A 16,777-nucleotide genomic window follows, 5' to 3' on the forward strand; every position below is an offset into this window, starting at 1 on the left:
TCCAATAAACTCTGTGCCTGCTTTACAATGTCTCTTTGTGGGATTCTTTCTCCAAAGGAGACAATGACCGGGATCCTCTCACCTGCTGACATCAGCACCACAGCAGTTACTTTTCTCTTAATGTACATTTGTTGTAAGTCATATCAAACCGTACAGTAAGAAAGACACGTGGCCAATTCAAACAGGAATCAGCTTGGCGTCCAGGAAAGCCTTTTGTTGGCGGGGTAGGAGGGGTGGTGGAAGAAAGACCACATTCTTCACTCCTCTGTATTTTTATTGAATCCTTTTGAAGAAAAATCTGTAGTTGTAGCATCAAGAGGAGAGACAGGAGGTACCTCGCCATGTCAGGGGCTGCCCTGTGACTTCCATTTGAGTTGGAATTGTTCCCTGCCTGCTGGAAGCATCACGGGGACAAGCTCGCATGCTGGCTTTGATCCCTGGACACTGAGTTCTTCCTACCTACAGGGTAGCAGTCTCATGGCTCTCCACATACGCCCCTTTTCCAGGCTGTGACAAGGACTTGCTGATCGACATCCTGACCCAGCGCTGCAACGCACAGAGGCTGGTGATCGCGGAGGCCTACCTGAGCACCTTTGGCCGGGTGAGTCACTCCCTCCCCACCCCTTTCCAAGGAAATTCCTGAGAAGCCTCAGAACGCGTACCGTTACCCTTTTCAGCCTCTGATTACAAAGGCTTCCGACTTCACCAAACATCAGAACCAGTTCTTCTGCCCCAAATGTGTTGCACAGAATGTCGGAAAGAGACACATCGAACGTGCCTGTGATCCCACCAGCCCTTTCTCAGAAATTGTTCAGCTTCCTAAAGTAAAAGTTCTGATAGCCCGACACCCCCGCTTGGTCCAGGCAGGCTAAAAACACCCCTGCGTCAAGCTCTAGGGAAGGTGCACAAGGGGCTGATAATCCAAGGCCCCCACATGAGATCTTTTCCTGCATTTCTCCAGAGGTCCTCACCCACCTCTCAACCCAAGCAAATTCCCCCACCAGCTTCTCTTCCCACGGCTGCAGTTGCGCTTAAAACTAGTTTCAGGCAATAAAACTACCCACAGGGCTTTAAAGTCATCACACCCAATTTCAAAGCAAGTGCCATTAAAGCTTTCTTTTGTTATGCATTTCAACTACAGATTCAGAACAAAAACTCTCCAGGCCAAAAGGACCTGGAATAGCAATTCCTTTGTCAACTGAGCATGAGCGAAGAAACACCATCATAAATCTTTCTCTGTAACGTTAGTCCTTAAAAACTTAATCCCCAAACCTCAGCCTCAACAACTACAGTACGCAAAACAAAGGTATACCTCTGCTTTAGAATGGACGACGAGTCCAAAAAGCCACCACTACTCATGAAATTGGCTGAATTAAGCCGTAGTGGGAAACCAGTTTTGCTTTTTTCCAGGTAGAATTGTTACTTTTCTTATGTTCCTATGACCCCAGGGCTAGTTCTCTTTCGAAAGAGAACGTAAAAGCTATACAAGTTGCAGCATTAGTAATCCAATATTGTTTTAATATGCACACCGCCATAAGAGAGGTCATCTTGCAGTAAATAGTTAACCCAAAACTTTGCATACATCTGTGCTTTTCATAGATCAGGTTAACTTAGGGAACAGCATTACTTTATCACTCTCTACAAAATTACCCTAAAACAGATTAAAATAATTCAGAAATGAGGTGCTTACAACTCATCAAACAACGGATCCTCCAGGGTAAAGCACTCACCACACGCCCAAGGTCTCAGAGTGGTCAGATCCCCTGTGCTGAGGTCCCTGGGCATCGGGGAACTTAGGGACCCTTAGACGAGCGGATAGGGGCCTCTCTGCTCTGAAATGCCCCGTCAGACATCAGTTACCGGGTCTCAGAGTCACTTTTCCTGTCCCGTGTCCCTGGCTCACACTGTCCTGATCTGGGCCCTCACCATGTGGTACCCAGATGGATGTGGAAATGCCCCTCACCCCCAGAGCTGCTGCCCCCCAGCCCTTCCCCTGCGTACTCCCCAAATTGAAGCCAGAAAGAGTCCAAATCTAAAACTCCACTTTCTTGCTTTAATCCCTGAGCGTTAATCTCAATTCCCCTCACAAATACCCATCTGGGCACCGAATTCAACCCACCTGCCCACAGGCTCACCGAGTCCCCCAGCCCCTCTCTGCTCCGCACCTCAGGCCGGCTCACCACCTCCTGCTTCATCCACCGCATTAAAGGCAGGCCCTGCGGTCTGCGAACTGACAGTGGGCTGCCCGGCCCGCCTGGTCCTCCGTGTACTCCAGGGCCCAGACCTGCACAGCCAGGCCACCCTAGACACGCATCCCTGACACCTGACACCATTGCACCACATCTCTCCAGCTGCTGCCCCATCCTCTCCTGCAGGCGCCCAGGTCAGGTGGTCATGCTGTCCTCCTCCCCGCCAGGGGTTCGGGTTTACTTACCTCCTGACCCCTCGACCATCACCTCCTGGAAATCAGGGACCGGGTTACTGGCCGCCATCCTTCCCTCCAGAGTCCTGCCTGGGTCTGACACAGAACAGGCACTGCATTTATAGAATTCCACTCTGCCTCTAAAAACAAAGGAGAAAAAGAAAAACATCACTTTAGAATCCAATAGCTAAAAAGAACATTCACAAATTGCCTACATTTCCCTTCTCCCTCATTCCCCGCTCTGGCTGCCCCGGGTCACCCTGCCTGACCTTGGTGAGGGCTCCTTGACCTCCCCCAGGGCTCACGTTCAGATTGATTTCTTCCACCTGGACAAGGTGTGTCTTCTGCTAGCTTTCCCTTTCTGCAGGAGAGTTTATAGATTTCTTGTATGTTAATCATTGATATTCTTATATTTTTATTAATGTGAATAATCAAGATTAGAGGGAATTATTTTCTTAGCTACTGAGTAAGGTACAATTCTAGGCATGTTCCATAAATACCTATTATTATATACTTGACTCCTGTCTAACAGCTCCCAAGTTCAAAAAGGAGGTAATACAAATGCTAAAGGAATTAAGAAAAATTTCGATAGAAACGCAGATCACTGTAACGAGCAACTAGAAACTATACAGGGGAGCCAGTCAAAATTAGACAGCTCAGTTGCTGAGACAAAAACTGAGCAAAAAAATAGCGGACTAAATAATGCAGAAGAACAAATAAGTGATCTGGAAGATAGAATAATGGAGATCACCCAATCAGAATGGCAGACAAAAAGACAAATTAAAAAAAAAGCAACATACGAGACCTATGGGAAAATATAAAGTGTACCAACCTATGCTAAATAGGGATCCCAGAAGGAGAAAAAAGAAGAAAGGGGATTGAAAATGTATTTGAAGAAATTATGGCTAAAAACTTCCCAAACCTAAAGAAGGAAATAGCTATCCAGGAACAGGAAGCACAGAGGGTCCCAAACAAGATGAATGCAAAAAGACTCACACCAAGGAATATCATAATTGAAATGGCAAAAGGGAAAGACAAAGAGAGGATTCTAAAGGCAGCAAAAGAAAAACAAAGGGAACTCCCATAAGGCTATCAGCTGATTTCTCTGCAGAAACTTTGCAGGCCAGAGGGAGTGGCAATATATATTCGAAGTCCTGAAAGGGAAAAATCTGCAAACTTGGATACTCTACCCAGCATCATTATCATTTAGAACAGAAAGAGAGATAAAGAATTTCTCAGACAAGAAAAAGCTACAAGAATATAGCAATGTTCAATCTATCCTAAAAGAAATATTGCAAGGTTTTCTCAAAAGAGAAAAGAAACAACAATCTATAAGAAAAGGAAAAACATAACAGGAAAGGCAAATATATAAAAGGACTGAAAATCACTTGAGTTGGCCAATACATAGATTAAAAACAATCAAAAATTTTTGTACAAGTGATTGTAACTACAATTAACAGCAAAAGAATAAACATGAAGATAAAAATAGGATGTCAAAATTACAAAATGTGGGAAGGCGAGTAAGAAAATGTAGACCTTTTAGAATGTGTTTGAGCTTATATGACTATCGGTCTAAAGCAATTAGATGGTTAAGGGTTAACGTACTTGAAAATCAGGGTAATTACAAATAAAAAACATACAAGAGATTCACACACAAAAAAGGAGCTCAAGCATAATACAAAAGAAAATCATCAAATCGCAAAAGAAAAAACAAAAAGAAGAAAGGAACAAAAGAGAAATACAAAATCAACTGGAAAACAAGGTTTGAAATGGCAATAAATACATACTTATCAAAAATTACTTTAAATGTCTATAGACTAAATGCTCTGTTAAAAAGACACAGAGTAGCAGATTGGATAAAAACAAGAACCTACAATATGCTGCCTACAAGGACTCACTTTAGGGCACAAGTCACACAGATTACAAGTGAGGGGACGGAAAAGATATTTCATGCAAATGGAAATGACAAGAAAGCAGCGGTAGCTATACTCACGTCAGACAAAATACACTTCAAAACAAAGGCCATAAAGAAAGACAACGAAGGACACTATATAACGATAAGAGAATCAATACAAAAGGATATTCCACTCATTAACATATATGCACCCAATATAGGAGAACCTAAATACATAAAACAAATGCTAACAGATATGAAGGGAGAAACTGACAAAAATACAATATAGTAGGAGACTTTAACACTCCACTGACATCAATGGACAGATCTTCCAGACAGAAAATCAGTAAAGCAACAGAGACCCTAAATGACACAATGGAACAGTTTAACTTAATTGACATCTACAGGACACTACATCCAAAAAAATGCCAGAATACACATTCTCTAGTATACATCACATACTAGGAACAAAACAAGCCTCAAGAAATTTAAGAGGAGAGAAATTATTTCAAGCCTCTTTTCTGACCACAACGGCATAAAACTAGAAATCAACCACAGAAAGAATGGGGAAATTATCACATGGAGACGAAACAACATACTACTGAAAAACCAATGGGTCAATGATGAAATCAAAGAGGAAATCAGAAAATACCTCGAGACAAATGGCAATGAAAACACAGCCTTACAAAACCTATGGGATGCAGCAAAGGCAGTTACAAGAGAGAAGTTCACAGTGATATAGGCCTTCCTCAAGAAACAAGAAAAATCTTAAATTAACAACTTAACCTACCACCTAAAAGAACTAGAAAAAGAAGAAAAAACAAAACCCAAAGTTAGCAAAAGGAATGAAATATTAAAGATCAGAGAGGAAATAAATAGAGATAATCAATAGAAAAAAATCAGTAAAACCAAGAACTGGTTTTATGAAAGGATAAAAAAAAAATCAACAAACCTCTAGTCAGGCTCACCAAGAAGAAAAGAGAGAGAACCCAAATAAACAAAATAAGAAATGAAAGAGGAGAGGGCTTCCCTGGTGGCGCAGTTGTTGAGAGTCCGCCTGCTGACGCAGGGAACATGGGTTCGTGCCCCGGTCTGGGAAGATCCCACATGCCGTGGAGCGACTAGGCCCATGAGCCATGGCCACCGAGCCTGTGCGTCTGGAGCCTGTGCTCTGCAACGGGAGAGGCCACAACAGTGAGAGGCCTGCGTACCACCAAAAAAAAAAAAAAAGAAAGAAATGAAAGAGGAAAAACATCAACTGATACCGCAGAAATACCAAAAAAAAATTGTAAGAAAATACTTTGACAGTTATATACCAGCACATTGGACAATCTAGAAGAAATAGGCAAGTTTCTAAAAATATACAACCTGCCAAAATTGAGCCAATAAAAACCAGATAATTTGAACAGACTGATACTAGAAGTGAAATAGAACCTGCAATTAAAAACAAACAAACAAAACAAAACTCCCTGCAAACAAAAGTCCAGGACTGGATGGCTTCTCTGGGGAATTCTACCAAACATACAAAGAACTTATACCCATCCTTCTCAAACTCTTCCAAAAGACTGAAGAGGAGGGAACACTCCCAAAGTCATTCTATGAAGCCACCATCACCCTGATACCAAAACCAGACAAAGTCACTACAAAAAAATAGAATTACAGGCCAATATCTTTGATGAATATAGATGAAAAATTCCTCAAAAATATCAGCAAACTGGATCCAACAGCATATTACAAGTAGGACTTATTCCAAGGTCACAACAATGGTTCTACACATACAAATCTATCAATGTGATGCACTATGTTAAGAAAAGAAAGGACAAAGTCTCAATAGACACAGAAAAAGCATTTGATAAAATTAAACATCCATTTGTGATAAAAACTCTCATCTCACCAAAATGGGTATAGAGGGAACATGTCTCAAGATGATAAAAGCCATTTATGACAAACCCACAACCAACATAATAATCAGTGGTGAAAAGCTGAAACCCTTCCCACTAAATTCTGAAGCAAGACAAAGCTGCCCACTCTCACCACTTCTATTCAACATAATATTGGAAGTCCTAGCCACAGCAATCAGACAAGAAAAAGAAATAAAAAGTATCCAAATTCAAAGGGAAGAGGTAAAATTGTCATTATATGCACATGACATGATACTATATACAGAAAACTGTAAAGACCCCGCACAAAAACTATTCAGCAAAGTGGCAGGATACAAAATTAATGTACAGAAATCTGCTGTATTTCTTTACACTAACAATGAAATATCAGAAAGAGAAAATTAAAAAATCAATCCCATTTAAAATTGCTTCAAAATAAAGAAGACACCTAGGCATAAACCTAACCAAGGAGGTGAAAGACCTGTATGTTGAGAACTATAAAATGTTGATAAAGAAAACTGAAGATGATTCAAAGAAATGGAAAGATAACCCATGATCTTGGAAGAATTTATATTGTTAAAATGGCCATACTCGGGCTTCCCTGGTGGCGCAGTGGTTGGGGGTCTGCCTGCCAATGCAGGGGACGTGGGTTCGTGCCCCGGTCCGGGAGGATCCCACATGCCGCGGAGCAGCTGGGCCTGTGAGCCATGGCCGCTGAGCTTGTGCGTCTGGAGCCTGTGCTCCGCAACGGGAGAGGCTGCAGCAGTGAGAGACCCGACTACCGCAAAAAAAAAAAAAAAAAAAAAAAATGGCCATACTCCCCTATCATTTAATGTGATCCCTATCAAATTACCCACGACATTTTCCACAGAATTAGAACAAATAATCTTAAAATTTATATGGAACCACGGAAGACCCAGAATTGCCAAAGCAATCCTGAGAAAAAAGAAAAAAACTGGAGGCATAAGCCTCCCAGACTTTGGACAATACTACAAAGCTACAGTAATCAAGACAGTGTGATATTGGCACATAAACAGATATATGAATCAATGGAACAGAAGAGAGAGCCCCAATATAAATCCACACACATACAGTCAATTAATCTTCAACAAAGGAGGCAAGAATACACAGTGGAGAAAAGACAGTCTCTTTAACAAGTGGTGCTGGGAAAGCTGGACAGCCACATGTAAATCAATGAAGTTAGAACCCTCCCTCACACCATACATAAAAATAAACTCCAAATGGCGTAAAGCTTATATATAAGACATGGTACCATAAAACTCCTAGAAGAGAACATAGGCACAATATTCTCTGACATAAATCCTAGCAATATTTTCTTAGATCAATCTCCCAAGGCAAAGAAATAAAAGCAAAAATAAACAAATGGGACCTAATCAAACTTAAAAGCTTTTGAGCAGCAAAGGAAATCACAAAGAAAACAAAAAGACAACCTATGGACTGGGAGAAGATATTTGCAAATGATGCAACAGACAAGGGTTTAATTTCCAAAATATACAAACAGCTCATAGAGCTCAATATCAAAAAAAAAAAAACCAAAAAAACCAACCCAATCAGAAAATAGACAGAATACCTAAATAAACATTTCTCAAAAGAAGACATACAAATGGCTGCTATGTATATGAAAAGATGTTCAACATCACTAATTATTAGAGAAATGCAAATAAAAACCACAATGAGGTATCACCGCACACCAGTCAGAATAGCCATCAATAAAAATTTACAAATAACAAATGTTGGAGAGAGTGTGGAGAAAAGGGAATGTAAATTGTTGCAGCCAGTATGGAAAACAGTATGGAGGTTCCTCAAAAAACTAAAAATAGAGTTACCATATAATCCTGCAATCCCATTCCTGGGCATATATCTGGAAAACATGAAAACTTTAATTTGAAAAGATACATGCACCCCAATGTTCACTGCAGCACTGTTTACAATAGCCAGGACATGGAAATAACCTAAATTTCCAATAACCGGGGAATGGATAAAGAAGATGTGGTACATATATACAATGGAATATTACTCAGCCATAAAAAAAAATGAAATAATGTCATTTGCAGCAACATGGATGGACCTAGAGGTGACCATACTAAGTGAAGTTAAGTCAGACAGAGAAAGACAAATGTCACATGATATCACTTACATGTGGAATCTAAAAAATAATACAAATGAATCTATATAAAAAACAGAAACAGACTCACAGAATAGAAAACAAACTTATGGTTACCAAAGGGGAAAGGGAGTGGGGGAAAGGGATAAATTAGGAGTTTGGGATTAACAGATACACGCTGAATATATAAAATAAACAACAAGGGTTTACTGTATAGCACAGGGAACTATATTCAACATCCTGTAGTAACCTATAACTGAATCACTTTGCTGTATACTTGAAACTAACACAATATAATAAATCAACTATACTTCAATATAAATAAATAAATTTTTAAAAAATTTACTTATCACCGCACAGTGACAAAGCAGCTTGCACAAGCGTTTTTATAATATAAAATTGCCCAAGTATTTACACAATGAATAGCAGTGGGGGTAGAATGAAGACAACTTCTAAGTTACACTTTGTACAGACCTACATCACAGAGTGTTTCAACAACAAGTATTTTTTTTATGATAACAGAAAAGGCATACAAGTTAAAAGCATATAAAACGATTCCCCTGAGCATATTCAGACAAACAGAGTGCTAGCCATCCTTCTATGTCTTGCCCCTGAGTGCACACAATTAGATAAAGGTAAAAAGAAGAAAGGAAAAGGAACCGCCATGTTACTTTGTTTAAATGGAGCTGTCGTAATTGCTGTGGGTGGCCCACCTGCAGCCCCCAGGAGCTCAGAGCAGCCCAGCTTGAACAGCATGTACTCATTAGCCTAACGCAGGGCCAAGCTGTGAGGTCCATAGCGTCCCTTTAGGGCAAACAAGAAAGCAGAGGCAGTCGGCCTGAGGAAAGGCACACCCCAAAGGTTGCATTGGCAAAGCTATTTCTATCCCTCCCGGAGAGAATTTAAGACTCTAACTAGAGAATGGGTTTGAAGGCTCCTCTTTGAACTTGCAAAGTTAAGCTACTTCAACATATTATTCAATATGTATCTTCGCAAATGAAAGTGATATGTTCTTGTGATGCCCTGAAAAAACACTGTAGCACTCTTTGCCCATTTGCAGTGCAAGGTCACTGTAATTCCTGAGTTCCAGCCCCTCCATGAAATCAAAGTGCGTGCAGATGGGGACCATTGCTTGTTTTCCCTTGAGCAGCCAATGCCTCCAAACAAACAACTGAGGAAATACGAGTGGACCCGTTCGTTCATTATTTTATACCAATGCTGTGTAGCTGGCACCGTGCTATGGCTTGGGGAAACTGCCATGAATAAAACAGACCAAAAGCCCTGCCAGGGTCTTTACCTGGTGAGAGAGATAAAAATTAGTGAAACGGGTCCTGTTAGAAGGGACTAGTGCTCTGGAGAAAAGATGAAGCCTGGTGAGAAGGACAGGGAGTGCGGGCGGACCAAGTGGCCAGTAAAAGTCCCCCACGTGCGAACGAGTTCCGTTCCCAGAGCGCATTCGCAAGTCCGATTTGTTCGTAAGTCCAGCAAAGTTAGCCTAGGAACCCCACTGACACAGTCGGCTGTATAGTATGTACTGTCATAGGTTTATAATACTCTTCACACAAAGAATACATAAAAAACAAAGAAACACAAAAAATAGAGAAAAGCTTTTTAATCTTACAGTACAGTCCCTCGTAAAGTACAGTAGTCCAGTACAACAGCTGGCATCCAGGGGCTGGTATCGAGGGAACAGGCAAGAAGAGTTACTGACTGGAGGAGGGAGAGGCGGTGGGAGATGGCAGAGCTGATGGATCGTCAGAAATAGGGGACGGAGGGCAAGCTGCAGTTTCACTCACGCCTGACGCTGATGGCACAGGTTCCGGTTCCTTGCTGGATTCACTTCTATCTACTCTCTTGAAAGAACGATCCAGTGATGTCTGGGTAGTAGCTCTTTTTTTCTCGTCATAGATGACACGGTAGCACTGGATTGCATTCTGAACGGCTGCTGCAACCTTCGTGTACCGTTCTACGTTCGGGTTCTGTGCCTCAGAAACTAACAGTGCCTCCTCAGATAGAGAAAATCCCCTTGCCGTTTCCTGCGTCGTGAATTCTCTTCGGTTCTTCAGTTACTTCTTCTTCTCTCTCTTTGTCCTTTCTCTGTGCACATTCGCATCTCTGAAAGTTCACGCCGTGAACGTTCGTATGTAGAGGACTTACTGTAATTGTAAATAGCCTGACGACGGCAGGCTCTGTGAAGAAGTCCAAGGGGCGAGCCACGTGCTGGCCTAGAGAAGGAACATTCAAGCTACAGGGAGGAGAAAGCAATGGCCCTGAGGGAGCAGGTCTGCTGTGCCAGGAGCCTCCGGAAGCCCAGGGGGTGGAGGGGGGTCGGGAGCAGGGAGAGGACGGGCAGGAGGTGAGGGCACAGATTGGCCAAGGGGACATCGTGTGCCTTGGTGACCATCGCATAAAACACCTGCATGTTTGCTTATCCCGAGCTCAGCCGCACAAAAGTAGCTGTAACTCATCCTGGAGTTGGGAGTGGCAAAGGGTGTTTCTGCAGAGGAGTGACTAACTGATCGGCATTTTTCCAGGAGCACCTGTCAGGTGTGTTTGGGGAGGACAGGTGTAAGGGCAGAAGGGGACTCACTCGGAGGCTGCTGCAATGACGTAAGGAGCCACGACGGTGCCGAAGCCAGGGTTATGGCGGTAAAAGTGGGACAAAATCGTCAGTTTCTGGTTGTAAGTTAGAGACCATAGAATTTACTGACAATGGATGTTGGTAACGTGTGAGAAATGCAGTGTAACACGCAAACTTCTGGGGTGCAGAGAGACAGAAAGAGAGGAGAGAGGAAACAGCTAGTATCAGCCATTTTTAATCTGCAGCAAATTACCTAATATTTGGGGACGGGGGGGAGATATTTTGAGTGCCTCATACCTCCCAGAAAATAATTTAAGAATTCCACCTGAGTTAAATATATTCTGTTAAGGCCAATGCTATGAGGTGGGCGCTGTTAGAATTCTCACTGTACAGACGGGAAGCAGACACAGAAGTAAGGGCACCTACCTGTCACCTCACAGCTGATGCTCGCCAGGACCGGAACCACACGCCACCCCCAGGCCTGGGCGCGACGGGTTGGGAAGACGCCTGGCACTGCCTGTTCCACCCAAATTCTCAGACTTCCTCGAGCTACCTTATGAAATCAGTTGGCTAGAGCCATGTACACACGCACGCACGCACACGCATACGCGCACGCACAGACGCACGCACGCACACCTACGCTCCAAAGCAAAGCTCCCCCGCGCCATCTAGCGGCCGCGCTGATCCCTATCAGCAGTGGAAACCGCACCGGTGTTCAGGGTCAGCGCCCAAGGCGATCACAGGTGAAGTAAGGGAAGATGCTGTTATGAATGTTTGGGAGGGATACGGACCCAAAAAGTGACTGAAGATCAAATGGAAGATTTTGCAGTGCCCAGGCCATTGCCTTTATCTTTTACATTTAATCAGTAAATTCAGGGCTTTCTCCTCCCACATTTATTCCTTTATTCTCGCACTCGTTCACATGTTCATTTATGCATTATATACCACGTACTCTGCACATCTGAGTACTCAGCACTGTGCCAGAGCGAGATGATGGATTTGGGGACATTTGTGAGAAAGTCCGTGTCTGATAGACGTTGGGGGGACATAAATGCATATAATATGGTCATTAAATCTAGTGTAATAAGTGCGAGGGTGGAGCAGCGGTGGCAAAGAAATAACCAGCTTCCCCGAGGGTCAGAGGAAGGCTCGCAAAAGTGATGATAATTCTAACGTTTCTATCTTTCCATCAGCTGCCAGGACCCTTTACTCTCTACATAAAAGTCTATTCCATTGGTCTGTTTGCATTTAAACCTTTAAGGCACTGCGCTGGATTTAATTTTTTGTTTTGGGGTTTTTTTTTGGTATTAGGACAGCACTAGTCACATAAAATAAATTGAGAAGTATTCTTTCATCTGCTGCTTTCTACAAGATTTTGTGTAGAGTTGATTTTACTTCCACCTTAAATGTTTCATAGATTGTATCAAGTGATTTCACCTGGGTCTAGAGATGAAGAGTGTGGGTTAATTGTGAATCCAGTTTTTCAAAATAAATATAAGGAAATTTCGACTGAGTTTCAAACTCTCCTTGAGTTTATTCTGGTAATTTGTGTCTGTCAAGGAATCGAACCATTTCAACTAAATTTTAAAATATAGTGGTGTATCTTTGAATTATGGTTTTCTGCAGATATATGCTGAGGAATTGGTTTGCTGGGTCATACGGTAACTCTATTTTTGTTTTTTAAGGAACCTCCATACTGTTCTCCATAGTGGCTGCACCAGTTTACATTCCCACCGACAGTGTAGGAGGGTTCCCTTTTCTCCACACCCTCTCCAGCAAGTCAAGCCTTAGCTTCTGCTTGGCTGTTTCTGTGATGCAGCCACAGGCAGCTTCTAGGGATGCACCAGCAAGGCAATAGACATAACCTATAGGTGGTGAGCAGCCTCTCCAGCAGTTATTATTTGTAGACTTTTTGATGATGGCATAATTCAAAAGGATACATGCACCCCAATGTTCACTGCAGCACTATTTACAATAGCCAAAACATGGAAGTAACCTAAACATCCATCGACAGATGAATGGATAAAGAAGATGTGGTACATATATACAATGGAATATTACTCAGCCATGAAAACGAATGAAATAATGCCATTTGCAGTGACATGGATGGACCTAGAAATAATTACACTAACTGAAGTAAAACAGAAAGACAAATATCATATGATATCACTTATATGTGGAATCTAAAATATGACACAAATGAACTTATTTACAAAACAGAAACAGACTGACAGCACAGAGAAGAGACTTGTGATTGCCAAGGTTGGAGAGGGAGGGATAAATTAGGAGTATGGGATTAACAGACACACACTACTATATATAGAATAGATAAACAATAAGGACCTACTGTATAGCAGAGGGAACGCTACTCAATATTTTGTAATAACCTATATGGGAAAAGAATCTGGAAAAAATTAAAATATATATGTATGTATAACTGAATCACTTTGCTATACACTTGAAATTAACACAACATTGTAAATCAGCTATATTTCACTTACATATATAGTGTTATAAATAAGTTCATAACTTGCTTTTTTCCTTTAATGTCTGTAGTATTTGTACATGTCACTCTTACTTTGCCAATATTTCTGTTCTTTTTTCTTGTCTATTTAGAATTTTATTAACATTACTCATCTTTTCAGAAAATTACATTTTGATTTCATTCACAGTTTCTAGTATTTATTAATTTTCAGTTTCATTGATTGCTGATCTTATTCTTATTTCCTTCCTTCTTATCCTGGACTTAATTTACTCTTCCTTTTTCTAGATCTTTTGAGGTGGAAGATTAGCTCATTGACTGTATGTTTCTCTTCTAACATAAATATTTAAAGCTAAAAGTGTATCTTCAATTACTATCTTCACCACATCTCACAAATTCTGACATGTTGCATTTTCACCTTCATTAAATTAAAAGTATTTTCTAACTCCCTTGTGATATATTCTTTGAGATTTGGATCACACGAAAGTGCATTTAAAATTTTCCAAACATTTGAGATTCTCCAGCTATATTTTTATTGTTAGTTTGAAGTTAATTTTGTTGTAGTGGGAGGATAAACACCTGTGAGAGGCACATTATGCGCCATATTGAAGGAAACATCTCCACCACACGCTGTTCCAACTATGCAAGGTCCTCACTGTTGGGAACGATGTCAACAGATGTGTAGAGAGAGAGAGATTTCGAGGAATTAGCTCACGTGATTACAGAGGCCTGCAAGCCCAAATACACACAGCAGGCCAGCAGAGACTATGGTAGGCTAGAGCCTCAGAGAGGGTAGCCGCTCAGTTCCAAAGGCCGTCTGCTGGTAGAATTCTTGAAGGAAAATCAATCTTTTCTTATAAAGTCTTCAACTGACTGAATGAGACCCACCCACATTGTGGAGAGTAATCTGCTTTACTCAAAGTCCACTGATGTAAATGTTAATCATCTAAAAAATACCTTCACAGGATGTGGTCCATATATACGATGGAATACCGCTCAGCCGTAAAAAAAGAATGAAAATCATGCCATTTGCAGCAACATGATATGATAGAGATTGTCATACTAAGTGAAGTAAGTCAGAAAGACAAACACCATATGATATCATTTATATGTGGAATCTAAAATACAACACAAATGACATTATCTATTAAACAGAAACAGACTCACAGGCATAGAGAACAGACTTGTGGTTGCCAAGTGGGAGGGGGGTGGGGGAGGCATGGGTTGGCAGTTTGGGGTTAGCAGATGCAAACTATTATATATATGATGGATAAACAACAAGGTCCTACTGTAGAGCACAGGGAACTATATTCAATATCCTGGGATAAACCATAATGGAAAAAAATAGGAAAAAAGAATGCATATACATGTATAACTGAGTCACTTTTGCTGTACTGCAGTAACAAACACAACATTGTAAATCAGCTATACTTTAATTTTAAAAAACAGTTTTTTGAAATACCTTCACAGAAACATCTAGAAGAACGTTTGACCAAATATCCGGATGCTGTGGCCCATCCAAGCTGACATAAAATTAACCATCACAAATGGCATCTGAACTCCTATCTCCATGCCACTTGTCCTTCCTTGTGTAACTGTGTCTTGTGTCCTCCGATCCTGTAAGGCCATTCTGATATCTTATCTGAATTCTTAGAACTCTCTTGAACTACTGCTTTAGGATCTTATAAAGTGAAAAATGAAGATCAGAGTCTTCAAAAGCATTAGCTCACATTTTTACTTACGCTATGTCTGGGTTTATGGGATGTTGGTCCTCTTGAAAACAGAGACCCTGTGTTATTTTTCTCCAGCTCCTACCACCATGTCTGGGAAAGAGTAGAAATAAACACTCATTGAATACACTGCCATCTTTCCTTCAAAAAAGATGTATTGAGCTCATGGAAGCATGAGAACAAAGCCTTCACGAGCTCAGATGTTCACGTCAGCTTTATACATTGCTATCACCTGTCTCCTAATAGCACTATAGGACTATTTGGTAAAGGGATTAGAAACAGTCGATGGTGAACAACGAGGGAATTAACTAGACTACCAGCTCCATGAGGAAGCGATCTTGTAAGTCTTATATCTATCTACTCCAAGCAACTGCCACAACTCCAGACCCCTATTAACTGCTCATTAAACAAATTGCACTGACCTGGGCGCAAATTCAATAGATTCTCTCTGTTACCAATTACCACCTTGTGGCTGATGCTTTTATTTGTTAAAAAAGAAAACCCACAGTATAGGAAACGTGCTTCCAGATTATACTAAATAAAATGAAAATTATGACTATTTCGTTTTTATTGTAACAAAGCTTATTATGCCTTATTGAATCATTACTGAACCAAGTCAGAACTAAAATATTGTGTATTTCAACATAAAACTGAATATACACTATACATTTTAGCAAGAAATGGTAAATTTTAAATATCTTTCAGATATCTTTGTAACCCTACAAAAAATAAATTGAACATACAGGCTTTTAAACAATCCATTCTACATGAGTAAAAGGAAAGTCACATTAAAACGATCAATTTCGTGCTCTTGTACCTGTATATCAAGGCCAAAAATCCAGCACACTTATTTTTCCTTTTAAGCATTTAATTTTCAATATTTTCAGTAAGTATATTCATGTGACTCTTTGAAGAAAGTTCTAAGACTACTTAATTCATTTATACAAGCTTTTTGGCAATAGTATAACCAGAAACTCTTTGCTAAAAGACATTGCTATAATGATAAAATAAAATACATATATTCTTTAAGGACTTTCTTTCATTAACTCCACACAAGAAAACTAAGCACTCCCAAGTAACATGCTTTCAGGTTTCAAATTTCATTTATTTTCATAATGAGATGAGAAGAGGGGTCGGGTTGGGAATTGGAAAGGAGTATCCCTCTGTGTTTACGTGACTAGAACATCCATACAGATGATGTTTCATGCAGAGATGTCTTCACATCAGTCATTTTCAAACCCTCAAGTCCACGATCTCGTGTAATCCACGTACACACGTGTGAACTAAAACCAGACTAGTTATTATGTGAAGTGACGTGGAAAAGGAAATCGTACTAGAAGACTTTCTGCAATTATCCCATTTCTCTCATAAAATTGGTAAGCGATATAATGAAGGTATTTGTTTTTCCCTCCACAGGACCTGGTCAGTGACCTGAAGGAGAAGCTTTCCAATCACTTCAAGGAAGTCATGGTGGGCCTCATGTACCCACCGCCCTCCTACGATGCCCACGAGCTCTGGCACGCCATGAAGGTAGAGGTCGGATGAGAAAATATTTCCATAGTGCGGGACCTGCCCTATGATGCTGCTATGTGTGATCAGGGAGGGGAGGGAACTTCTGCACAAAGAAGAAACAAAAGAAATGCTGGGGGGGGGTTGTCAGGAA

At 40.9% G+C, this 16,777-nt stretch overlaps 1 protein-coding gene across 1 annotated transcript in view; it reads left to right on the forward strand.

The window, feature by feature from the left end:
* Window positions 1-16,777, forward strand: part of ANXA10 (annexin A10) — a 66,131-nt gene that overhangs the window by 33,325 nt on the left and 16,029 nt on the right. Inside the window, exons 3-4 of the mRNA XM_065879422.1 lie at window positions 507-601; window positions 16,531-16,644. Coding sequence (XP_065735494.1) covers window positions 507-601; window positions 16,531-16,644 — 209 coding nt within the window. The remainder of the gene's footprint in view (window positions 1-506; window positions 602-16,530; window positions 16,645-16,777) is intronic.

The sequence above is a fragment of the Phocoena phocoena genome, chromosome 6 (genome assembly GCF_963924675.1).
Source record: "Phocoena phocoena chromosome 6, mPhoPho1.1, whole genome shotgun sequence".
In the NCBI taxonomy this organism is placed as follows: domain Eukaryota; kingdom Metazoa; phylum Chordata; class Mammalia; order Artiodactyla; family Phocoenidae; genus Phocoena; species Phocoena phocoena.